The 25,855-nt window shown below is 40.5% G+C and overlaps 4 protein-coding genes across 6 annotated transcripts; 1 reads left to right on the forward strand and 3 right to left on the reverse strand.

Moving 5' to 3' along the window:
- The first annotated feature begins 8,454 nt into the window (after positions 1-8,454).
- Positions 8,455-10,536, forward strand: LOC115021325 (hairy/enhancer-of-split related with YRPW motif protein 1-like). The gene is made up of 5 exons (XM_029451684.1): positions 8,455-8,613; positions 8,794-8,866; positions 8,973-9,056; positions 9,187-9,268; positions 9,394-10,536. The coding sequence occupies exons 1-5, from the start codon at positions 8,528-8,530 to the stop codon at positions 9,996-9,998; spliced, it is 930 nt and encodes a 309-aa protein (XP_029307544.1). The 5' UTR covers positions 8,455-8,527; the 3' UTR covers positions 9,999-10,536.
- A 1,134-nt stretch (positions 10,537-11,670) lies between these two features.
- On the reverse strand, positions 11,671-15,799 carry stmn2a (stathmin 2a). The gene is made up of 5 exons (XM_029452506.1): positions 15,649-15,799; positions 13,808-13,903; positions 13,493-13,665; positions 13,200-13,391; positions 11,671-13,100 (listed from the first exon to the last, which is right to left on the reverse strand). Exons 1-5 carry the CDS (start codon positions 15,665-15,667, stop codon positions 13,041-13,043), a joined length of 540 nt encoding a protein of 179 aa, XP_029308366.1. The 5' UTR covers positions 15,668-15,799; the 3' UTR covers positions 11,671-13,040.
- Positions 15,800-16,604: 805 nt separating this feature from the next.
- On the reverse strand, positions 16,605-21,530 carry upp1 (uridine phosphorylase 1). 3 transcript variants are annotated; one of them, XM_029451610.1, is made up of 8 exons: positions 21,368-21,530; positions 20,996-21,040; positions 19,308-19,419; positions 19,052-19,210; positions 18,814-18,928; positions 17,716-17,925; positions 17,476-17,622; positions 16,605-17,363 (listed from the first exon to the last, which is right to left on the reverse strand). In XM_029451610.1, exons 2-8 carry the CDS (start codon positions 21,034-21,036, stop codon positions 17,212-17,214), a joined length of 936 nt encoding a protein of 311 aa, XP_029307470.1. In that variant the 5' UTR covers positions 21,037-21,040; positions 21,368-21,530; the 3' UTR covers positions 16,605-17,211. The 3 variants fall into 3 exon arrangements, with proteins under 3 accessions (XP_029307470.1, XP_029307471.1, XP_029307469.1); XM_029451611.1 differs by lacking the exon at positions 21,368-21,530 and adding an exon at positions 21,180-21,300; XM_029451609.1 differs by lacking the exon at positions 21,368-21,530 and adding an exon at positions 21,157-21,276.
- A 1,074-nt stretch (positions 21,531-22,604) lies between these two features.
- Positions 22,605-25,855, reverse strand: gra (granulito). Its single transcript, XM_029451960.1, has 7 exons — positions 25,748-25,855; positions 24,591-24,682; positions 24,428-24,486; positions 24,034-24,088; positions 23,770-23,876; positions 23,593-23,651; positions 22,605-23,349 (listed from the first exon to the last, which is right to left on the reverse strand). The coding sequence occupies exons 2-7, from the start codon at positions 24,670-24,672 to the stop codon at positions 23,322-23,324; spliced, it is 390 nt and encodes a 129-aa protein (XP_029307820.1). The 5' UTR covers positions 24,673-24,682; positions 25,748-25,855; the 3' UTR covers positions 22,605-23,321.

Genomic DNA, 25,855 nt, shown 5'->3' on the forward strand with positions numbered 1-25,855 from the left:
TCCCTTTTCTCCATTTGGGTTGTCTGTTGAGGCGATATAAGAGTTCATGAGTGCTGCTGAGGGTCAAAGTGAAAGAGTCTACAGACAGAAATGATTGGAGATGCTCAGAGCAAATCAAATGCAAATCATATGAGTGCACTGTGAAATGTTTCCTCAGTGGATTAAAATGGATTCAGTAGTTACATCCTGCCCTGGCCGCCTCCTACTGTGTAATACCTTCACATTTAGCTCTAATAAGTCTTTCAGGCAATATTTGGGAGCAAAATGATGCCGTATACAACCGTGAAAATGATTTGTCACCGTCTGCAACTTATACAATGGTTGTTAAAACATGAAAGCCTACAAATGTAGGTCAAAAGAAACTATTTTTCAGGAATTAGTTTAGCAAACGCTGCATTGTCTGCTTTAATGGATAAGTGATGTCTGCTTGGAAGCTTGGTTTATAATTTGATATCAGCTGTCAATATGAAACCAGAGAAACTAGAATCAATGCATGCCATATAAAGAGGCTGTAGTGAGACTGTCACATGGGTGCAATATTTGATTTCATGGTCCAAATGCATTAATTATTCATTAACTTCAATGGTGGGCAGTAATGATGTGATAGGCAAAGAGGTCGGGCTGTGATATATCATAGAATGTTGTTTACGAAGCCAATAAGCCGATTACTTGTTGTTCTGTCACTCGGGGGTTTTTCTGCGTAGGCTACATTCAGGTGCCATCCAGCAGGCGCAGAGCCCATCTAATGAACATGAACTCTCACTGGCAGCCACAGAGAAGTCCTTTCCTCCTGGTTTTCATCAACACTTCAGCCCCCATTGATGGGAGAACAGTGGCCATGGACAAAAGCTGTATATACTGTACAAACACAGGTCTGAGCGGCAGCACACTGACTCATTCTTCAGTGTGTGTGAGAACGGAGGGGGACCCCTTTCAGCTCCTTTGTGTTGGTGTCTGTCAACAGTGTAGTTGGAGGCAGAGCCCATTGTGGCGGCCAGTGTTTCGTATTGACACAGGGCCTCGCTCAGCTTGTTCCCAGGGTCCAACCTGAGGACTCATGAATAATGGAGAGAGGATCCTCAGGGCCAAGGGGGAGTTTGCCAGTCTGACTAGGCTCGTTATAACTCCAGCTTTATGTGCCAGCAGGTAAAACTGCGGTCACAGCTGATCATATTGTGAACTTTGCTGCAACTCTCTGCAAACCAATGATCTGAGACTGTGGGATCTGGCAGAGAAGCGGTGCGCAATAGTGTACAATAAATTAAAAAGAGCAAAAAAACCTTTCTATAACACCTATTTCCAGATTGTGCAAGTCTTTTTCACTTCCAATCTTGTTTGAGTAGTTTCTTGTATTCCCCTCTCTTCTAAGCTTAAACTGTCTTTTCTATTCTGAGTAAGCCTTTGCCCGAGGTAGGGGATATATTCTCTTCAATGTAAAGATCTGTGAAAGTCTTTCAGCCGTGTCTTTCATGTACTGTAGTTAAGACATGTCTGTTCACTTATTGAACCAAACACCACAGATTATTTAATCATTTTAGGGAGACCTCCTGCTGGCTTGTCTGGGAACCCTAAAAAAAGTGATTTTTAATTTCAAAATGTTTTTCATGACATCTTTTGCATCAGATTTGAACAATAAAAGCAATCAAAAAATACCCATGGAGTAAATACATAAGAATTACAAAGTAAGTTTTAAAGGCCTGTTGCACCTGAAAAAAAGCTATAAATGTAGAGTAAAAAAAAAGATGATAGGGAGATATGTTCAAGTTTGCCACAGGCAGTTCAGGTCTGGTTCCCAGCAGGTCGCAACCATCTGCTGAGAGGCTCCACGACCTGAGCGACGTGCCCTCTCCTCTTTGCCTTTTTACTCGGCTGCTGGAAGAGGGGGAACCAGAGGCCAGGGTGGGCGCCAATCGTTCTGCACCGCCAAGATGAAGAGTGTGTGTGTGTGTGTGTGTGTGTGTGTGTGTGTGTGTGTGGCGGAGGTCAGAGAGGTGCCTTTTGCTTGTGTGCTTTGAGCTGTTTCATCCTTCCCGCTTTGATCTTCTCTCTCATCCCTTCATCCCACACGCTCCCTGCGCCTCAGGCTGCTGGTTTGCAGCACACCGACGGTGGGGCTGGAGAGGCATGAGGGGGGGTGACTGCCTCTCACAGAGACACTGCTTGTTCTGTCTAAACCTGGAGAGGTGGTGCAGGGAGAGATGCCCATGGTGCACATCAACCGGGTGCAGAGGGCAGTGGGCGGAGGGTTCACCAGGAGCTAAAGTGATGCATACTGTACAGTTCTCTGTTCCTGTTTTATGCTCTCTTAGATCCCCCAACAGTGGGCTGGAATTCTTGTGTGAAAAACAACTGCCACAGTGCTCAGAGGGTGACCTCCTGACCCCTTAGAACATGGGAAAGTGCACCCCTCAACTGGTAGTTATATACAGCCTGCCAGAGTCATGAGAATGCTTGATAAATCACTTGGCTTGAGGCCTCTCATGTCTCTCTGTATCTCACATGGACCGATTATTTTCTATGGGTCAATATAATATGCTTTCCGCTGAGGCTTTTTATAGACTGTGTTCAAAGTGATGCCATGTAATCAACGTGGCAAGAAGGGATAGTCGTGGGACAGCGTGTCGTCATGAGTCAGAAAACATCATTTCACCCCTATCCTGTGTACGCCCAGAGCCTGATCATCCTCATATAACCCTCTCTCTCTCTCTCTCTCTCTCTCTCTCTCTCTCTCTCTCTCACACACACACACACACACACACACACACACACACACACACACACACACCACCTGCTGAGCCCAGACTGGGAAACACAAAAGCAGAGGCACAGAGCAGAACCCCTAATTGAAGATTAATTGGAAGGGGGGAGCACTTACCTTTATTTAGACATGTGGTAAGTGTTAGGCTGTGACAATTAAGTCAACCATCTCGGCAGATGACTGCACTTAATATTTCATGACACACTTTGAGGGGAGGGGGGTTTTTTAGGGGGTTCTGCCGTGCAGCTCCGCAGCCAAATACACAAGACTTTCATCCCTTTCAAGGCGATTCCAGAGATCATAAATATCTGTGGCACCTCCCTGGAAAACTGGCAAGTGCTCTCTAACCTTTCCTGTCAATTCAAATAAATGGACATATGGCTATGGAGCAGTAGACTGCATGTAACAAGTGTGTTATGGCATTTTCCTTTTTTGAACAAAAGTTGCCAAACCTTGAAGATAATGAATGTCAGTTATAAGTTGTTTCGTGCAAATAAACATATGAACAAGGAAAGATTGCAGGATAAATAGAAAACATACTTTTCTTGGTGTCAGCATTTCAAAGATTTTAATAAAAAACTATCTTAAGACAACAGTTGACATTAAAAGTGACATTCTATATAATTACCAGGACATTATAACTTGATATGGAAACATTAATTGAAAAGAAAGAGGGAGAAAGCTGGAAAATTTGGACAAAGCATGTGGATTATAGAGTAAAAATAATTTATAGGGACAGATAGAAGAAGCGATGGAATTAACGGTAGGACTTTGGTGGGATTCTGATGCATGTTTGTGTCGGGGAGAGAGAGAAAAAGAAAGAGTAAAGGGGCTGTGCTAACAGGCTTTCTGCAGATCACTGGCAGTTTGACTGCAGTGGAGAGTAATGGGGCTGGCAGGGCGGAATCAATTACTGGCCACAACAGATTTTCCCACAGGTCGGAGCTTGGGAAAGCAGTACTTTACTGCAGCGCAGACAGCTGGCACAGAGGATCCACTGGGAAAGGAGCCGGCTCGGAAAAAAAGACAGCTTCTTTTTTTTTATAAACTTGTGACACACCATAAATTGACTCTTTTCTGTTTAACACTTGTAATAGTGAGATAATCAGATTTTATTCCAAATTGCATCAGGCAAATATAAAACTGTACACAAGCCACCCAAAAAACCTTGATCTATGTGTAATGTAAAGGAATAATTCATACCATGATAGTTGACCTTCAGAGGCAGGCCTACTCTAAAACACAGATTTCCCCTGACAGTGACCGATCACGTCTTGGGCACACACACAACACACACACACACACACACACACACACACACACACACACACACACACACACACACCACACACACACACACACACAAGCACAAAGCACAAAGCACATAGAATTATCCACAGCTTGACTCGACTAATAATTCATATGGCCAGTGCCTCTGAAGTTCCCTTTGCGTGATATAAACCAGGAGATACATTTCAATTAGAGCCCCAAACATCCCCTCACTTTGCCTCACACACACACACACACACACACACACACACACACACACACACACACACACACACACACTCCATTGATATGCAAACAATGTTTTTCCTGTGGCAACACAATGTGTGGCCTTAAAAAGAAGCTTGCTCTGCGGCCCTCTTGTCTCTGTGTGGATATCACGTGCTGTCTCCTGTTGCGCTTATTTGGGAAACCAGTCTTGTGATCTGCCTTCCCTCTATTGTGGACTTGCATAAGTGAACTGGTAATGGGCAGCATACTGGTAAACCTTATGAACAATATAATTGTCAGGAGCCATTGTGAAGGAGTGTGCACCATTGTGGAAAACTAATGAAATTGATTTTTATTTATGCAAGGATGACTCACATCGTGACTCACATTTATTACAAGCCATTACGTAAGGTTGTCCATATCAGAGTTCAAAGTTTTGTTTGACTCTTCTCTAAATGCTGTCTGTGTCCTGTAATTGATTCAAAACCCTGTAATTAGCAGCCAGTGCTGAGATCCTGGTGTCAGTATTATGACCTGAGGAACTGTCCTCAGAAAAAAACTTTTTTTTAAAACTCCTGCTAAACAAAGAAACAAGGAAGTCAACATATCCTCCCTGGCTTTACCTATCCAAAAGCACAGGGAGAATGGATGCCAACAAAGGCAGGAAAGTAAAGAATGAGAAGGCGGGTGTATTACAATCAAACAGTGGGAATGGGTCTCAGGCCTGGTCTGGTCCCTGCCCAATATAGCGCCTGGGTGCTGACTGGAACCAGAGGGGACAGACAGGAAGCTGTGGTCCATAGGATAACATTGTTGCATGGAAGTTGTCTAGGAGACATTTCCCTAAGTCGGACAAGCTATTTAGGACCAGTATGGGTGGCATGTTCTCTGTCTCACATAATATTTCATATAGCTCATGCATATATATATATATATATATATATATATATATATATACATTTTCTGCATACATATGTAATACCTTTTTACATTTACCTCCACTCTATTTGAATAAAGCATGGACAAGGCATGATCCAAGTCTATAGATCTCCCACACACAGAAATATCACCCAGACTCCCTCCTTCAACACACACACACACACACACACACACACACACACACACACACACACACACACACACACACACACACACACACACGCACACACACACGCACGCACACACACACGCACACACACACACACACACACACACACACACACAAATGCAAACACTGCAGCAGTTGTTGAATGACAGGTATAAGATGTCAGGATGGTGTGCACACAGGATGCAGGCACGGCTGCGAGCGTCGCTGCTGCTGACAGCCCCAACGGTTGACATAGTAAATCAATCCTGATGGGAGGGTGGGTAGGACAGAGGCAGAGGGGGGTCCAATGGGACTGAGCCGGCCTCTGTCAGACACACTCAGCCACTCAGCCAGCCAGAGAGAGACTGTCGACGGGTGGGAGAACACTCGCCGGGAAGCGCTCACACGGAGATTGAGTTACCACAGAATTAGATCAGGGCTGTGGGAAACAGCACCTCGCACACTCTCGGTCACACACACATAAACACATGCAGACACACCAGCACACACTCAGGCCGCACTCTTGCACACAAAGAGTCACCAAGGGAAACCTGAGGGAAGATTGAGGAAGGCAGCTGGGCACACGCCAGTTTCAAACAAATGCTTGCTTATACCTCTTAGCTTCCTGGCACTGGTTCGAGAATGGTTTCGTCAAACTGGTGCCGAGTTAGGTCCATGGTCAACAGGCAGACTGGCATGTTTAAGTTATTTACTGTGGAAGATTTAGAGGAACTTCGCAATTACAGACAAATGAACTCAAACCAAACACACCTTTTTCACATCCAAAATCATCAGATTCAACTGGAGTGGAGGCTGAGAAAATGTTGTGATGCCAAAGTTGAAAAGTCAAGGTTTTTGGAGGAAAAAAATCATAATTACATTTAATGGATCACAGGAATGTCAGGCCTAATGTGAAGGACCTTGACAGTCAGGTGTGAGGAGAGTGGTTTGTGTCTGCTTAATGGAGACCACATGAAACTGCCTGTCCAGTAGAGTTGGCGGCACTGTAGAGCCCTACACCATAATAGCATTATAAACAATACTGAAGTGATCCCAAATATACTCAAGCTGCCAGGAGTCATGGGAAGGCCATGTATGGTTTAGTCTGGAGTAGAGGGCAAGGAAAGGGCCTGAGATGAAACTGGCTGTGAATCTGTATAGGAATCTGTCCCACAAGCACCAAACGGTGTGGCATATAGAGCAATATAGATGCCTATATGAGAAACAGAGGGTGTGTACAGGCCTCAGGGGTTTATCAACACAGGATTATGCACATGTTAAAGTCTATAAATCGACTAAATGGGACTATAGGACAGAGAAATGCATGAAATGGGTGACGGTTGGCCGGATTTGAAGTGAAAGTGTGTGCTGACAGGGAGGGGAGGAGGAGTGTCAGGGATAGTGCGAAGGCTCATCCACACTGACTTTGACTGAAGCTTGCACATTGTGTCTGTCACCACCGAGACCCCTCTGACATTCTGGGAACAGCGTGTTGGCCTGCAGTTGCTCCCTGGAATCAAACTCTCATCTGCACTTGTCTAGCTCCCCAACGCACCAAGTTAACAACTGACCTGATGGACAGAGCAGAGAAACAGCTGCCGCTCTACAAGGTACTGGAATGAAAGGCAGCAGGGGGGTCACGCTCCCACTGATGGCCTTACCAGACTCAGGATGCAGGAATTATACCAGCCTCAAGTGCTGTCATTTCCCAGGACTGACATTTAACTGCTGTTTCTATATGCTATTATATGTATTTTATATGTCTACTTATAGGATTGCAGTGGTAAGTTAAAGTAGCAGTACCATACTATAAAAAGTTAAAAAGTGCAGAAGTGTTGGTGACGATGTGTCAAAAATAAAAGTAGTCGTAATCCAGAATGGCCTCTGGGAATTGTGTCATTATAGTATTGTTATTGTTCCTGCAACATAATGTAAGCAGTGCTTCAGTGTTGTAAAATTGCACTGAAGTAAATGTACAATGTTACTTTCCACCACTGTATGATGGTTTAATTAGTATATATAACATAACATTAACTTGAAATAAATTAAATATAACAAAAGTCAAAGTGTGTGTGTTTTTTTTTTTTAGATCATTCACCATTTGCCTTGTATTTATATATAAATATATGTATATACGTAGTATAGGCAGAAATATCTGTATCTTCTGTCTTTCTTCTTGATACTAGAAAAAAAGCCAGAAGGCATCACTTACACAGTGACACATAAACATTGAAAGCTCCCCTGTTTTATATAGTATGTCCTCTGACCTGAGCGTATTAGTGGGGTCAAAATGTTCACACCTTCTGCAGACCACCCCCCATCCACAGTGAGGCACTTATGCTTTGCCGCTTATGCCTAAGTAGGTTTGTATGGTTTTTTTTATGTAGCTCACAAGAAAAACATTCATCTAAAGTGGCATGTAGCTTCTAAAAACATGTCTGTTTCTTTTTCCCACTTCACAGCAGACCCTGTTTTTTACCCTCAGTGGATGAATGATTCCCTGGGAAGTTCTGTCTGCGCCAGTCAGTTGACCTGTTTGCAGTGACTGGGGAGGAGATGGAGGTGGAGGGGGTTTCCTAGGAGAGCCTGGCAACGCCGACTGACTAATGTTGGGCCTCCCGGCTGATCAATGCTGTTGTGGAACCACACAGCTGACAGCAGACAATGAACAACACACTCTGCTAATAGGCCGTGTGTCCTCCACAACACTAAAGAAGAAGAGGGCTCCTGCTATAATGGGGGCTTTTGCTCATGAACTGGGTTCTCAGCAGGGAGACTGGGGACCTGAGGCCAGGAGGAGCTGCCAGGCCTCAGACTCAATACTCTTTATTAAAATAAATATTAAAAATCATGCTTTTAATATGACACTTTAAATATTGATTAGTTTTTGTTTTTGCTCCAGCACTTCTATAAAAGCTTTTCTCTTAGACCTTATTCATTGATTTTTATAAATCATTATTTTCTGGTAAAGCATATGTCACTCAAATGCCAGCTCGGTTTTAACAGGCTCAAGTCTTTTCAAGCACCGCCCACGTCATTCCGGGGACCCCGCCCCCCTCTGCGCGGTGTGAAAATGATCAGAGCAGAGGCAGGTCTGACGTTTAGACTGTTGCACAGACCCTCTGCTGTCACAGCACGACTGGAGCTTTCTCTGAGAGGAGTACTTTTAAACACTTGGAAGCAAAATGAAGCGAAGCCACAATTACAGCTCATCGGATAGCGACCTGGACGACAATGTGGAGGTGGAGAAGGATAGTGGAGACGAAAATGGGTAAGTTAACTTTAAATGTTATTCTTTATATCAAATGTTCTATCGGAGATTTGTATGCAACATTTCAATTGTATGTCATGTTTTAATTCGTTACCTTGCCTTTGTTGATATACTCTGACGGAACTAGGCTATGTTTTCTTTGAATGAAAAAATAATTTATTGCTGTTTTTACCTTTTCAGTCAACTTGATTCTCACGGCTCGATGTCACCCTCCACAACCACCCAAGTTCAAGCCAGGAAAAGGCGCAGAGGGGTAAGTGAACTCATTATCTCTGGTGCCAAAGTTACGCTCTGCTGATCCCACTGTTTCCCTGCCACCTGTGACCTAAATTACATTGTTTCTTTTTACCCATTGACAGATTATTGAGAAACGGAGACGTGACCGAATCAATAATAGTCTGTCAGAGTTGAGAAGATTGGTGCCAAGTGCTTTTGAGAAACAGGTAAATGGTACTTCTATCCTTTCCTTATGAGGCAGGAACACATTTGCCCATTCCTGTTTTTCCTATTGACACTAGATAGGAAATATAAATATCATTAAAAGTGACACTGTTCTTTCCCATTTCTTTACAGGGATCAGCTAAATTGGAAAAAGCTGAAATTTTGCAAATGACTGTGGACCATTTGAAGATGCTTCATGCATCTGGTGGAAAAGGTAATATGCCCTTTCTTTGGCTTTGGATGACAAATAAATAAATATATGATTATAATTATAATTCCTTCGTTCCAAATGAATATGCTGTGTGCCGTGTCTGACCACTCTGCTTCCTCTCCTGGCAGGTTTCTTTGAGGCTCATGCTCTTGCTAAGGATTACCGCAGCCTGGGCTTCAGGGAGTGCCTGGCAGAGACAGCTCGCTACCTGAGCATCATCGAGGGTCGGGACGGTACAGACCCCCTTCGTGTACGTTTGGTGTCCCACCTCAGCAACTACGCCTCTCAGAGGGAGGTGCACACTGGACTGGAACACTTAGCTTGGGGCTCTGCTTACGGGACAGCCCCTGCCCATCTCCCCCACCCCCTCCTACTACAACACCCCCAGGGCAGGACACCTGCATCCAGAAGCAAAAGTAGCCCACCCTCCTCCTCTTCTTCCTCTACATCTTCCTCCCCCTCCACTGAGGCATCTGGGACATCCAGACTGGGTGTCATGCCCTCCACAGAGACCCTTAGGGTGCCCCACAACGGCTCGCTGGCCCTCAGTCTGTCTGTGCCAACATCCAAGCTTTCGCCGCCACTCCTTTCATCCCTCTCCTCGCTGTCGGCCTTCCCCCTCTCATTCGGTGCTTTCCCCCTGGTGTCCCCGACGGCCCTCCGCACAGTGAGCCCCTCCTCCACCCTGTCAAAGCCTTACAGGCCATGGGGCACGGAGATCGGGGCCTTCTGAAGCTAAAGACTGGACTGAAGGCAACAGCTGAGCTGTGCCCACCAACACAGACGAGGCAGGACAATCTGCCTCATCCGTTTTTATAGCAATTAAACACAGTGGAAAAAAGCAAACTGATTTAAAATTTTAAGTATAAAGAATAAATGGGAGAGGTCGCTCTCAGTATGTCATTACATATATTATAAAGAAAGGAATTCTAAATGATTTTATGTTATTCATTGACTAACTTAGTTAACATGCACTGTCTCCAGGCTAATGATATCATGATATGACATATGGGCCATGAATAGATATACTGTAAGCACAAATGTAGGGGTAATATTTTGTAGAAACTTCAACATTTGTCGAGCACACGTCTGTATTTAACATAATGTAGAGTTACTTGATTCAGTCTGCTTCTTTAGTGGTATAAGAACTCGTGGTATGAGAACTCGTGGAAATGAATAAGCATATTATATGTGCCATTGTTGGAAAACTAACCACTTGAGAATTGGAAACTTTGTAATATTTTTGTACCAATAAATTGAGTTAAAAAAGTATAAAATATGGATTTTAATCAAAGTTTTTGTTTCTGATGTATTTGCTCCTTTAACTCTCTAGAAAGTCCTGTTTTCATAATTTGCAGATATTGTATCTACAATCATGCTAAATAGTCCTTATATAAGCAGACTTACTGTCCTCCAAGTGATTAGGACCTTATGTTCCCAAATGACATATAATCTGCAGGTGCATTTTGTTTCAATCCCATAGAAGTTAATCACGAGATAATAAGGTCCCAGTTATTGACTGAAAGGCAATTCCTTTACTGTGTGCCAGGTAAGTAACCAAACCTGAGAGCATTGTTGCCCTTATGAATACCCAGGAAATCATTAAGAGCCAGAGGAAATCCTTTACAATGTTGCCCTGACCTCACCAGCCTGGGTTGGTCTGAAACGGAGACAATAGTGTGAACAGGATGGGGACATTGGAGGAAAGCGGTTAAAAAGTAACAATACTCGAGACAGCTGGACCAATAAATCACTGTCCAGCTCCACAGTGTTGTTTCTGGTACAACCTGAGTGACAGATTCTTTAAGGGTTCGCTGTTTTTTATTGACTCAGTTTTATCCTTGCATGCAGCAACTCAGGGCTTCCAGGAGGAGCAGTCTGTAATTTGTTCCCTGAAGGCTTAGGCCACATGCTATTAATAATATATTCAGTATTACACTAGTCATCTTAAAGCACGTACATGTGCATTTGATTGAGTGCTAATAAATGACACACATTTTCTTCCCTCTAAATGAGGATGCTATTTAAATTCCAAATCATGATTCTCATGAAAAAATGAAATGCATATAATCTAGATGTTTATCTGTGTTTTTGTTATTATACTTCTTCAATATTTGCATTGGGCATATTGTGACCTTTTGCACTTTTTTTGGATTGGCATGAGCTCCAGTTTAGTTATTGGCTTTTAAAAATCTGCTACTGCCACCTAGTGGAAACACTTGTCTTATGCATGCCTCGTGGATGATCATTTTATGCTTAATGTTTGTCTAACCCTCAAGGAAAAAGACTCCATTGAGTTATGACAAAAAATTGTAAACAATATCCGAAGTTAATTTAACATATGTTTTAACATTAGACTGAAACATGAATAAAAAATCAACTAGAAGAAGACGGTGATTCTTAGGATGTGTAGATAACTGGTTATTTTATTTGGCAGTTTACATTTTCCCTCCTCTTTTAGCACAGAAAACTATTAGATGGTGCATGCCATGTTCACAGAACCTCAAACCTTTATTCAGCAAAGCTTTCACAGAGAAATATATGAAGGGAGAAACACAAGCAGCAGAGGATGCAGGCAGATATCAGTGGTACTGTATATTAAAAAGAGACTAGTTCAGTGTGCTGAATGTAAAGCATCCTGCATCCATTCTCCATCTAACCCCCTAAAGAGAGCAGAGGCTAATGATGCCTAGTGGTAAATTCGCATTCACACACACCCACACAGACATACGTTGTGTTCACACTATCAATATCAAGGTGGGAGCAATAGCACATTCCACTGTCCAAGACAATATGCATGGTTCCAGTATGGTGTCAAAACATTCAAGAGCTTAATGCCCAAATACTGTGTTTGTAACAGAGCTATTGATTTGGCTAAAGATGGATTCATTGAGAAATGCCATCGTCAGGGTAAGTGGGAATCTGCAAGTGTATAAACTCCCATTGGGCAAAGACATTCTTAATTACAATTAAGCACCTATCAAGTTCATTATCAAGCTCATTTCAGAGGAGGTGGACACTTTATGGATCTGTGGCGTATTGTTAAGTTCCAAGCGTGCGTGTTGAGAATGAGTGGGTGTGCGTGAGGAAGATACAGATGGGATACGTTGATATCTTAAAGGAGCCTGTGGTGTAGGTACACCGGCCGTCATTCTTCACAAAGATACAGAAACATCATCATCATCATCATCATGACATCATCAGGAAACACTGCAAATGCCACTCTACAGCCAACTCACAACACCGACGGCTTTCACAAGAAAAAATGGTTGTAGAGTCAAATTTCAAGAACTGAAACGTTAATCAATTACAAACAAAATGTTTGAAATTGTACAGTGCAATACAGTACAATTTTTGCATGTACTTCACCTACCATCATAGATAGAAGATAGATAGATAGATAGATAGATAGATAGATAGATAGATAGATAGATAGATAGATAGATAGATAGATAGATAGATAGATAGATAGATAGATAGATAGATAAACTTTAAGAAACAAATATTTACAAAATAAAAGCCTCACATTTTCTCTTAAATCAACAAACCCATTCAACTCTCAAGATGAATGTTTTTGATGTTTGTATCCACTGATAATACTGATTGTGGTGAGTACTGGTGGTGTGGTGTGTTGTGATGTGGTGGTGAGGTCTTTGAACCTCTCGGCCTCCAGGGTTGGGTGTCTGTTCTGAGGAGGGTGAGGGTGGGGCGAGGAAGAGGGCGGGACTGGATGGAGGGACCTTGGTGAATCATGGAAGTCAGGACTTGTGCAAACTCATGCTGTCAGCTCTTCCCTCAGCTCTTTGTTCTTGCGCACCAAAGCTGCATGTCTCTCCTGAACGCACCAGAACAGAGATTTAAAAATGAGTCATGAGGCGGCGTCTGAGGTGGACACAAAGAAAGCAAAAACAACTGAGATTTACACATTTCTCACCCTCTCCTGTAGACGCTCAATCATGGCTGCCAGATGGGCCTCACGGTTCTCCTTGATCTGGTCCATCTTAATCTGGAGCTTCTCCTCAGCCATCTTGCTAAAGTTGTTGTTCTCCTCCATGGCCTTTAGCAACACATCCCTCTCATGGTCTCGCTTTTCTGCCAAAGCCCTCATCACCTGGGCCTCCTGATACTAAAATAAAACAGGTTTTTGACAGGTTTAAAATCCAAAATGTGTTTATTTTTTTTCTATTTTAAACACCCAAAGCTATTTCAAACAGGTACAATCCTAACCTTCCTCCGGTCATCAGCAGCCTCCAGTTTCTTCTCAATGTCCTCCAAGGAGATAGCCCTCTTGGGGGGTGAGGGGAGGTTGTGGGCCACATCTGACACTGGAGACAGAGGCTTGAGAATCACCTCGAAGGCCTGGCCAGAGGCTCGCTTGTTTATAGCTTTCACCTCCAAGTCTGTAAATCAGACAATTACAATGATGACACCAGCAAAAATCAATGTCCAATAACACCATATATCAGTCCAACAATATGTCAATATTTCTAATGTCTTTATTTACAGGACAGATCTAACCTCAATGTTTGACTTGACCCATACCTTCAAACTCACACACAGGCTTCTTGTGTGACTCTGGATAGAAGCAGGAACAGATGAGGGAGAAGACAGACAGCTCCTTCATCTTCTCTTTGTACGCTGTGGGAACATAAACACATCATAGCATCCTGTGAGTCTCTCCATGTTACTCATGAGAACAGTAAAACAGACCTGCTAGGGTTTTATCACACCCACGTTACATTGTATAAACAAATAATAAATATGTTTGACATATTTCCAGATTAAGATATTACAAGTTAGGAAAGGGAAATTTGCACTATAAAAAAATGATATGCATCTGAAATATACTTAAGTATTTTATTGAAGGAATGAATTCTGTAAGGGTGATCAAGATTATTTTATTGGATCGTATAGTAAGACATGTGTGACTCATTTGAATCATGTAATCTGAGTGCCTTGTCTGACACCCCCTTGTAATCTGCATAAAAGGATAGGTTACACAGGCCTGTGCGTCAAGTTATTCATTTCCTGTTGACTTCTCAGCTCATGATCACAATAATAAGAAGCATTTATATCCGTCTGTCTTATCCCTACTTTATTGTTGTTGCTGTTGAATACAGCTCATAAATGATCGTGACTTTTATACTAGAGCTGTGGTAATATGTGCGTTCACCAGTTCCTCACTGGCTATTTTTAATCTCATCTGAATTTTTTGTCACTTTTTCCATGCTCTCCCTTGTATTTGACAAAGTGCCCACATGGCTTGTCACAGAGGACTACAGTCAGTGCTGCTATGCCTTCTGCTGCAAAGGCCAGTGTGTGAAGCGGCCCCTTGCTGCAGGGCTGGCCTGCCTCCCACCCTGCCATGCACCTGTCTCCTCCCCTACAGCTCTGCCACCCCACCACACATACTATAATGAACCACCCTGCTATACTTTAGATGGCCAAAAATGTGTTGCTTATATTAAGGTACCACTAATGTTTTAGATATGAACACAAAGGCTAACAAACCCCCTGAAAACAAATATGCTAAATGTCTGGCCTACAACAATAACTGCCCATCAGAGGAGATGACTAATGCAGGCTACAATCTTATCTGTTAATATAAGATTCAATGTGCTAACTCCTACGACTAATTTGTATTTGTTCATATTCCAATAGGGTGTTTTTTGCGAAATAATTGTCAGCCCATCCGTCACAGCTGGTGATGCATACTAGGCAAGGAAGAAATAAGGGGAAGGTGTAGTCACGAAATAAGGTGCAATCCCATATAAATGATCAGATAAACACTTTTCCAGGAATGTTTAGGGTACAGAAACACGTTTTTAAATAACCATAGCAAAGTCATATAAAAGTCAGATGGATGAAGCCCTCTCAGTATCGCTGTCGGCTAAATGGTCGGCAGCACAGCATCTTGGGTGGGGTCCGTCTGCATTATGCTGCATGTTGGGGCCGCTGTAGCATGAACCGTAGGTGCGGTGTAGTAAATAAAACTGTCAAGGGCCAATCCGTTTTATCTAATTACTAACTGTTACACAATATAAGAGCAAAGCAAATTAAGGACTAACACATTGACGTTGATGAGGATAATGAAGGAGACATTCCAGTAATGACGGAGGATGCTTGTCTTGTAAACCCATATCCTTGCTGTCATTAGACAATAGGCTCACAGTCGACAGAGAAATATCAAGGTGAGAGATCTTTGTTTCAATCATTTAAAAGAGAACATTTCTGAGCCATTACAGAAGCACGACCAAATAGACAATACCGGGCCGACATGCGCTCTATAGAAATTATTTGTCACAAGTCAATCAATCCATCCATCTTCCATTATCCATCCATCCATGCATTGATTTCAACACGACCGGTCTGAACACACTTACCGATTGCTGTTTTGGCCATGGCTGATGTATTTCTCCGCAGAGGATGCTGTAGCTCTCTTCAGGTGGACGGTGATGCTGCTTAAGGCACTGAGTCAGCGAATAGATCTGGGTAGGATCGGATGGGAAAGGGTGGGCACGGACGCACGGGAGCGCGCAGGCAGTCCCTCCTCTCGTCCTCTGACGCGCAGAGCGGTTTTCAGCATCCTATGTGACCATATAGCCTAGCATACTTAAAGCATGGCGATTAAAGCGCTGACACACAAAGAAGTCGATCAATATGTTCTCTGGAGCGGATACTTGCGACTTGTGTTTCATTGCATCCACATTTATGAGAAAATAGGTGCACAGCAAGCCAATGCAGCAAATTCTGTTTAAACATTGTTTCATGTCATTCTAAGAAGGATAAACTCATCTAATATGAATAGACTACTTTATAGAGCCATTCTACTGTGAATTATTTTTTGAAAGACTATTTCGACTACTTGTCAACAATATTAGAAATGACGCTTGCTATTAGTCAGACAGTCACATTTAAAATTAGACGTCATCTGACACAAGTGTTGGGCTACATAGAAGCGTGGAGTTCATTTAGGCTATTACTTTGACAGATGTCCTCCAACATACCTCGTGTATCTCAATAGATAGCCTGACTGCAGGAATTCAAGTTGAACCCAGTGTTACCAGTTTTGACAGCAATGCTGTTCATTGTCATTAAAGGATGTGTAGTAAAACTATTCAAGAGGTTCACATCAGAAGCCAGCTGATCTAAAGACATGAGGCAAAGTGAGTGGGCATGAGTTCAGGGAAAGGAATGATGTATGCATTTATCAGCCAAATTCATGTAACACACACACACACACACACACACACACACACACACACACACACACACACACACACACACAATGATGTGAACCTGTGCTACTATAATGAGCCAGACAATATAAACACACAACTTCAGACTGCATGAGGATTTATTAGTGATGACATTCAGTGGATATTTTTTTTTTCTCTTAAAATAAATAACATTTTGTAGCAGTGTTTAGGTTCTGAATGAAGCTTCTGAAACATTACAGAAGCCGAATTGTAAAAAAATGCATAAAAATACTCCAGATGATACATCATTTGCAACAACCAATATTGACTTATAAGGAGACAAATGTAATATTATCATGTTTTTTTTTTTCATGATACATTTCTATAATGACAGTTTGAGGTGATTGTGTTATAGTGCTGCATAGACATACCAAAGGTCATGGTGCGATACAGGTTTTATTTTACATGTTGTATAAAACAGTCTTAAATTGGACAGAATGACTATATGCTGCTACTTAACATTTAAGTCAAAAACAAGAGGAATCAAGTGTGAAATAGAAGTGCCAAAGAATAAATAAAGAGGCATAATATCAAAATGCAGTGATTATTCTGGAGGTATTAAAAGGTAATGTATGGCTATTGGTGAGCAGGAAGAAATTGTATACAAACAATGTTTAAAGCTGAGCCCTTGCATTGCATCATGTTTTCAGGATGAGATTTTGGTGTATGCTTGTATACTTGTTGCACTTAGCGGCATACTGCTCTGGCCTTCAACTGCTTCTTAATGTAGTAGCCAACCAGTATCTGAGGACGCCGCTGGTAACTCTGAAGAACTTCATGAGAGTTGTTCATCTGATCCCCCTTCAGCCGATCGAGTAATGTCACACAAACCACAGCCGCTTTACACAACAAGAAATAAATGTTAGAAACTTAACAAGGGGAAGCTTGTTTTCGAGACAGTGAAACATTTGTCAGCTATAATACAGTGATGCTGATATTATACTTTCTTACCTCGTAGACCACTCAGCTTGCACATGGCAGCAAAAACAGATGACTCCATTTCAATATTGCAGACTCCTGCTTCATTGGCTTTATTGAGGTAGTCCTGTTTATCCTTCTCAGTGTAGGAGCAGAAAGCTCCATCCAAACGGGCTTGTCCTGGGCGATTGATCAGACAGAAAAGATGAACATTACAGCAGAAATACGGTACATGTTGGTGAAAAAATGTGATTAACACATCAGAAAACATACCTTCATAGAAATCCAGTGTACACATGGTGTTGCCTATCACTGTCTCAAACTGGTTCAGCTCCTTGCTGCACTGCAACAGCTCCTTAGCCAGACTTTGGTCTAGATCAGTGTTGCGCACCACCGTCTTCCCCAGGATCACCTGCTCAAACTTGGGCAGGAAGGTGGCATCCATCGACTGCTTGGTGACAACAACTGTGCCCGGCTCAAGCCCTGAAAACCAAAAATGGCAAGTGAGATAAACAGTCATTTCTAGTCTGAAAGTACAGAAAGCTTTATTTAAGAATATGTTTCATACATGTTGAAACATCATAATGGACTGATAGACTATATTAAGTAAAATAAGCATCATGTTCATTTTTAAATGAAAAAGAATTCAAAGGACATTCTTAAACCTCCTATTTTAAATGAGTTCAAGTAACATACTGTATGTCTTTAGTTCAATTTGTTTACTACAACTACAATTTCATCATACTTGCTAGAATCAAATTACACTATACCCTTATTTAATTTTTATATATATATATATATATATATTTCAAAGATATGCCACAGGACAACAGCCAATGGTTCATGACATATTTAGAAAAGACTAAAAGTTTGGTATGGATCCAAATGAATATCTGATGAATGTCACTCAAAAACAGAAATACCAGTTTTCTCGTATTCTGAAAACGAGAAAAAATACTATCATGGGCTAATAGCATAATAGCAACTGTACACAAATAGTCATATTGGAAGACACTGCTCTAAAATCTAAAGGGACTTTTGGCTCCCTCTTGTGGTCAAACTAAGAACTGTTGTCTTAGTGGACAATACCAAGTACTCAAACACCATCTACTGTATGACCACACTAACTCATCTCATGGCAAGGTTATTTGAACAGACACACACACAGACACACAGACACACAGACACAGACACAGACACAGACACACACACACCTTTTACAGAAGGTACATACAGTTTTTTTACAGAATCCCAGGAAAACTTGCATCCTGGGGAGTGTTAGCAGTATTTATGATTTAACAATGCAATACACAAATAATCAGATGTATTTTCAGGTATTCAGTTAACAAAAACATATAATAATAAGCTTACCTATTCCACCTGACGTTCCAATGCGTACAATTGTAACATCTGTGCAATGAGCGTGATGGAGGAGCTTTATTAGCTCATGCAACATTATGGCAATAGATGGGATGCCCATCCCATGCTGCAAAATTAAACACAGACATGTCACACACTATTATCACAGCTATGTATTTTTTTTAAATAGAAGTACACCAAGTACAGAAATGATTACTACTATTTGTATGTTATGATAGGTCTTACATACACTGACAGACAGTACAGGGCCAACTTTGTACATAGCATAGCGGTCCGTTCCAGCACAGATGTTTGGGTACTCTGATTCAGGGTTTTCCATACCGAGCTCAGCAGCAATGTACTCAGTGAATGATTTCATTCTCCAAGGACTGCCCCCGACACAAACAAACTGAAAGAAAACACACAAAAATACATAAATAATAGTAGAACGAAGATGACTATGGAGGAGATTTTTCCCCACACATGCATGTAATAAAAATCCTTACTTTTACATCACCAAACAAAGCTGGTAGGTTGTGCGTTCCGGTTCCTAAACCAAAGTGGTAGAGGATGTCATCTTTCATTACATCCAGGTGTGGGTTGTGCACATACACAGGGCTGTGGGGGAAATAACAGATTTTAAATGGTCAGGTCTAGCCTGATAATCGTACTGAATTGCAATATCTTTTTATGAAAACAAACCTGAGATGTGGACAAAAAGACATATTTTCTCACTTAACACTGTGTTATCTAGACCTTGGTGTGCACAACAAGGAATTTGACTCCATTTGCTCTCACTGTACTTACACATAGTTAGACATACAGATAAGAACAACACAGTTAAAGAACAGACAGGACTTCCATGTGCACAAGTATGTGAAAAATAAAAAGTACCAATGATCAAAAACATATACAATTTTAATATACATGCGTTTCTGTAATATGTAAACTACAGAAATAGAGCAAAGAAACAAATATTGAATGGGTGGATATGTAGAGCATGTACACATGTCTGTATACAGGACACATGTAGGATTTATAAAGACAGTGACAGTATATGATGCTATGTACATGTTAAAAATGATGTGCATTTAAACTGCAGCAATATAATCTATAATAGAAGTAAGTGGATGTTTTAGTGCAAGACTGATTTTAAGTGTTCATCAGTGATGACCTTGCGATGAAACTGTTCCTGTGTTTGGCTGTTTTGTCGTAAAGAGCTCTGTAGCGACTACCAGAGGGGAGAAGTTGGAACAGGTCGTGTCCGGGGTGTGAAAGGTCTGCAGGGATGTTACCTGCCTCTTCCCTGACTGATTGTCCCGGAGCTTTTGAGATACGGGTCTAATGAGAGTTCTGTCATCACCACCCAAGTATAGCGGTGGTGGGAATTTCAGAGTGATGAAGCATTACATTTGAAAACCCATAGAACTCAATATGAAAAGTTTTCATCACTATTTTCTACCGTTGACAGGGAAGTCTGTGTGTCATCCTGTGTAGCTGAGTATTGTTTTGATACAAAACAGAATTTTCAAGGCTTTGAGCAGTACATACACAAATGTTCCTACATTGTATCAGAGCAGCCATACAACAATTTAGAAGAGGATATGGCAAAATGTCGCTACATAAAGATTATATCTGCATACTATACATACACTCAGATGCCAGTTTGTTAAGTAATCCTAGCTAAAACTACTGTCTTCATGTGGCTGTTCATTTTTTGTTGAAACTGTGGTGCTGTTGCAGAAGTGTTTCTGTTATTTAGCCTATTGTAATTTATAGTAATTAATTAATTTAAACTAAATTAGTTTTAGCTAGGTAAACATAATAATAAACTGACAACTGCATATTTATCACAGTAAGAAAATTAAGTGGAAAAAAGGGATTTGGATGAAATGACACCATCTGCTTCGTTGACCATAAGTTCAACTGTTAATATTAAACAATGTCGCCCATGAATGGAGTACTGACGTTTAAAATGACATTGAAATTGATTCACTTATACAGGACCAACTAGTTCGAAATAGCTAAACTAAATAAAGCAGCCTAGTATGATAATTAAATAACACCTTGACACAACTAGTTTCCTCATCCGGAACCTCATGAATCATGTCATAGCCTGAATATGAACTTGGTCAACACCTACATACACTTTGAAACAAACGCTTGGTTTGGGGATAGCGTCGGGACTTCTCACCTGCTGCATGGCGCGGTCGGCTTGGCGTCCTCTGGATTCATCTTCCTGATGGGAAACAAAAAAAACGTTGTCCGGCTAAAATTACTCAGTAACCGAAAACGAAACAACTTCTAACAACACCTGAACGTTACAATTAAAAACTGGGTGCGTATTAACCTTACATGTGGGGAAGAATTACCCTGACCTAAAAAACAATTAGGACATTTCAAATTAAGAACATCCCAGCGTAGATTCAATGCAGCACTTCATCGCTCACAGCGTGGGAAAAAGACACAATTAGGTCCATCTTTGCCCTCGAGATAAGCCAACAGGACAAACAAAGCCAAACAAAGCCAAACAAAGCTACAATACAAACACCAAATATACATTTACCTTTGGTATGTTGCTGTTCGACTGCTGGTTACTCTTTTCCTGACAAATTAATTTCGCTCTATGAACTGACGTCCACACCGTGACATGAGCTTCCTGCCCACAATGACGTGACGTCGAGCACGTACCAAGCGTCATAACCAGCACAGGGGATGTGGACTACTCATGACTGCCTCAGAGGACATGTCCCAACAATGTGTATTACCAATACGATTAAAGAAGTACACACCCACGTTTTACACAATATTAATCAAACATCTATATTTTATACAAATTCTTAAATATTGATTTTTTTTTGTTGCAATGTTGAAGCAGAATCTTAATAACACATTTATTTTAGCATTGTATACATTCAGTTACTTTTTAAATTCAAATGAAAGAATATATATCACTAAAAGGGTAATTAAACTGTCTAACTGTACTTTTAACTCTTTAAAGAAGAATTAAGTATCATTTTTAACATATATATATTAATGTTTTTTTCAATAAAGATTACAAAGAAAGACTACTCTGCCTCGGCACATTCAAAAGTAACAAGAACAGAGGTAGAAGTAAGAACAAGCAGTGAGAGCTTCATAATAATATACTCGATTGTTCGATTATACTTTGATGACAGTGTTGATAACCTTCACATACTAGAGACTCTTCAAACACATCAAAACAACAGCCCAGGTAGTGTTCCTGGAGTGATCAGTCAGAAATTACTATCATGCTCCTTCCAAGACTTTTTACTGTTATATGCTATAGGTAAATTCAAGCACTTTTGAAGAGTGTATGCAAGATCTTAATAAAATATTGACTTTAGTACTGTTTTTGTTCTCAAGGCCTGCAAAAATGTTAACACTTTGCTGATGAAACACTTTCAATAAAGTCAGTTTGCTTGACCTTGAGTACCTTCACTACGTTAAAGGTGGGCCTTCATGGTTCCATTTAGAAATAGCTGCAGTATAATATTTATCTCGTCTCATTCGCTGCATGTAAAAAAGGTAAAAAGAAAAGAAAAGCTTGATCATGTGGAAATATTTATTTGCAGTGATGTTGAGTATAATTTTAAAAAATCTAGGAAAAGTATTATTCATGTATTCTTGTTGAGAAAGGCCTTATCAGTTCATATATAAAGTAGAATATGAGGTTTAATGTTGTACAATTAAAGCTGCATTAATTGATTGTGAATGTGTTAGCAAGGAGCTGTCTATTTATTAAATCAGCTAAACAATTTATATCTTTTTTTTTGCTGAAAACAGCTGGTAGCTGAGGCAGGAATTGAGGTTAAGGGTGGAGCAGAAAACCAAAAACAATAATCCTAACACTAAAATACTCCATAAAACAGAGTACCGCGGAGTTGCGTTACATTTGTTGAGCAAGATCTTTCACATATTACACATAGTTATTTGATACAATATTCATTATTGCAGCTTAAAGCTTTAATTACATGCAAGAAAGAAAAGATCAACACACAAAACTGTTGGGCCAAACATTCCTTTATCAGAGTTAACATGTTTAGTAAGACACGTTAAATCACAATGCTGCTCTAAAACAGCTGATGAGAAACGTTCTTTTGACCACCGTCACTTCAGGTAGGGTTTGTTTTATGACTCTATTATGATGAGTTGAGTCTGCATTAAATGGCATTAATCCCCCCTGCCACCAGTTTCTTTAAACGAAACATTACCACCACAGCTGACAAGTAGCCATTAATATGCTATGTTTAAAACATTTTTACCAAATGTAAATACTTCACTCTAGCCAAAATCTTCCACAGCAGAAAATGTAAGCAAAATGCAATACTCATACTTAAGGTGTTTCGTATTATGACTTTGTACAACTTCACCTCAAAACAGTCTCATTCAAAAATAATAAACATGCAAAAGTCACAAGTTAAATAAAATTCACACAGAACTATAAGTAAATAAAACAGAAACACTCTTTGTAGGTAGTGAAAACCTGTGCACATTTTTCAAGGTGAGTGAAGCCTTTCTGCCACCCTAAAAACAGAAAACAATATTGACAAATGATTTTTTAATACTGTAATGTTTATACTGTTCATTTTATAAAGAAAACACACTAAACATAACACCAATAGTCATATCAACCAGTAATGAGTCAGGCCTAATACAAAACAAATGTACTTTTATACTAATGGGAAAAAGTAATGTGCATTTAATCATTAAATGTATACATTTATTTTATGAAGTTACACTGAGTTCACGTCATAAAATTAAACTCACATGTCTTCTTTTCCTCCATTCCACTTCATTTCATGAAGCTTGAGGTGTGCAAGATCTCTCTGTTATGATAAATAATAAAACATATTCTAAATAAATTATAAAACATAATTCAATAACGGCCCAGTTATTACTTAAAGAGGATACCGCCAGAAATTTGAATACGAACACCCAACTTACAGCCTCCATTAGGACTATGGGGTGCTCTGGCAAGAATTGCGGCTTCTTCCTGGCCTCAGGACAACTTGCCAGACCAATTAAAAAATCTCTGTTGTAAGATATTCTGCCTATGAAAGGACACATATATTAAAATGAAGCTTGAGTTCAAATCAGGCAACTCAACTCATCTGGGAAGATAACCTCCCTACTTAAAGTGAACACATAAGCATTGAAATAAAAGCCTACAGCTTCCAGATGAGCAGAAATGCATGCTTTGTGTCTTACCTTTCTGTTTGTGGAGGTTGACAATCTTGCAGAACTGCTCTATGCCAATAGTTGTCTATCACACGCGACATTAGAAGAACATTGGAATTGTTTTAGAAAACTTAATGCCATCTAAATCAACCGCTCAAAAGGCATATTATTTATTTAAAGTTATTTAAATGGAAATTGGAATCACAGACTAAAATATAGAAGAGTTCATGATTAGTCGATTGCAAGATAAAAGGCAACACTTTTGATAATCCATATAATATAACCAAACAAGGTTTCAAGGTCTCAAATGTGATGATGTGCTGCTTTTTTAAATAATGTTTTTACATTTTACAGATGATTAATTGAAAAACAATCAACAGGATAATCAATAATGAAAATAATTGTGTTCTTTGGGATTTCTTACCTCAGGATCCTCCTCCGTCATCAGTGCCTGTGCACATGTACCAGCATTTATTTTGGGTTCTAAATGAAGTGATACAATTCTTATATAATCATGCCATTATATATTAACACAAATTCAAACCTTTGATATATTCCTATATTCCCGACTGTTGCAGACTGCTTACCAGTGTCAACATGGATGCAGCGGCGCAGGGGTCTCGCTGGCTCCAGATGTTTCTGGAGGATTCTTCTCCTTGATACCTCCATTCTGGCGTCACTGAGGTTCAAACATGTTTGAAATCTTCTACAAGGCTTGCTCATCACATTTATACTGAATACTGCTGTATTTCTACAAATGTACCTTTCTGTCCACCGGCCAAATGGCTAGTGAACGTTCATATTTTTCCAGTCACTCAATAAATTAACTATTGTTTTTTTTGGCTGGTGAGGGAAGCAAATCTACCAGCCACTTGCATATTTTAGCAGCAAATTCAATAGAATTAGTGCTTTGTAAAGTGGGGATTGCGGATAATTGGGGGTTCTGAAGTGGGTAGCCACCTGCTGCATGTGGGGAATAGTTACAACTTTTTTACTGAAAAATTGTCTAAAAGATTTATGTTTTGATGTCAGGCTTAACATGATATTTCCCAATTCATAGCAGACATGTCACCCTATGCGATGGATTAATTTGCTAGATCGTCAAGCTCAGTTATTTAAAAATAACATAGCATGAAACAATCATTTAGCACTGACCAGGAATCTCCCAGGTTGAGTGTAGCACACTGTATAAAATAGGTGTAGCACAACAGCTAACGAGATCAATTCAACAGAAACGACATCATCTGGCTCTATATTGTTGGTTTAACTGTTAGCTAATTTAACATAAATTAGTATCTGTGAACACAGGTCGTCGAAATCTCTTCTTAAAACTATGTCTGTGTTAATTGTAAAAGAAGAAGCAACTTTGGAAAACAGGTGGAAAATTCTTGTTGCCCATCAGTTTCATGGCAGACATCTGTGCAAACCGTGGACTGCAGGATAACGGCAGGTGGCTACCATTAGCGGTTATGTTTAACGTTTACGAATCACTGTTTAGTTAACGGACAGGAAAGTGTACGATTGTACACGATCTCGCATTATAACATCGACGAAACAAAATGTGCCGTTTAGGACGTTAAGTGATGACAAATGCAACTTTGAAACGATGCATACGTTTAAACTCAGTGAAACCATAATTGTAGCTAACATCATTGGCCGAATAATAACTCTTACGGGAAAGTTATGAGTTCTCGACATAGTCATTTTACTTTAAAGAGAAGACATTTCATGTTAAATTATTCACCAGTAGTTTTAAAAAGTTCCCTCGGCGTTGATTTCTGCCTGCTCACCTCACCGGTGTCATGGTAGTCAAGGCAAAACCATGACTTCCGGTAAACAACTTTCAAAATAA

Source organism: Cottoperca gobio, chromosome 16, assembly GCF_900634415.1.
Source record: "Cottoperca gobio chromosome 16, fCotGob3.1, whole genome shotgun sequence".
Lineage (NCBI taxonomy): Eukaryota > Metazoa > Chordata > Actinopteri > Perciformes > Bovichtidae > Cottoperca > Cottoperca gobio.

Bases quoted from the DNA above. Each gene is read 5' to 3' on its own strand.
- LOC115021325 (XM_029451684.1), top strand. From the start codon at position 8,528: ATGAAGCGAAGCCACAATTACAGCTCATCGGATAGCGACCTGGACGAC. The intron at 8,614-8,793 runs GTAAGTTAACTT...TTACCTTTTCAG, and splicing joins GATAGTGGAGACGAAAATGG to TCAACTTGATTCTCACGGCT. The intron at 9,269-9,393 runs GTAATATGCCCT...CTCTCCTGGCAG, and splicing joins TCATGCATCTGGTGGAAAAG to GTTTCTTTGAGGCTCATGCT.
- stmn2a (XM_029452506.1), bottom strand. The intron at 13,666-13,807 runs GTATGGGTCAAG...TCTGATTTACAG, and splicing joins GCCTGTGTGTGAGTTTGAAG to ACTTGGAGGTGAAAGCTATA. The intron at 13,101-13,199 runs GTGAGAAATGTG...TGGTGCGTTCAG, and splicing joins TTGAGCGTCTACAGGAGAGG to GAGAGACATGCAGCTTTGGT.
- upp1 (XM_029451609.1), bottom strand. The intron at 19,211-19,307 runs GTAAGGATTTTT...GTTTTCTTTCAG, and splicing joins CTTTGTTTGGTGATGTAAAA to TTTGTTTGTGTCGGGGGCAG. The intron at 17,364-17,475 runs GTAAGAAAGTAT...TGTTGTGTAAAG, and splicing joins CAAGCTGAGTGGTCTACGAG to CGGCTGTGGTTTGTGTGACA.
- gra (XM_029451960.1), bottom strand. From the start codon at position 24,672: ATGGAGGTATCAAGGAGAAGAATCCTCCAGAAACATCTGGAGCCAGCG. The intron at 24,089-24,427 runs GTAAGAAATCCC...CGCGTGTGATAG, and splicing joins TGACGGAGGAGGATCCTGAG to ACAACTATTGGCATAGAGCA. The intron at 23,652-23,769 runs GTAAGTTGGGTG...TTATCATAACAG, and splicing joins CCATAGTCCTAATGGAGGCT to AGAGATCTTGCACACCTCAA.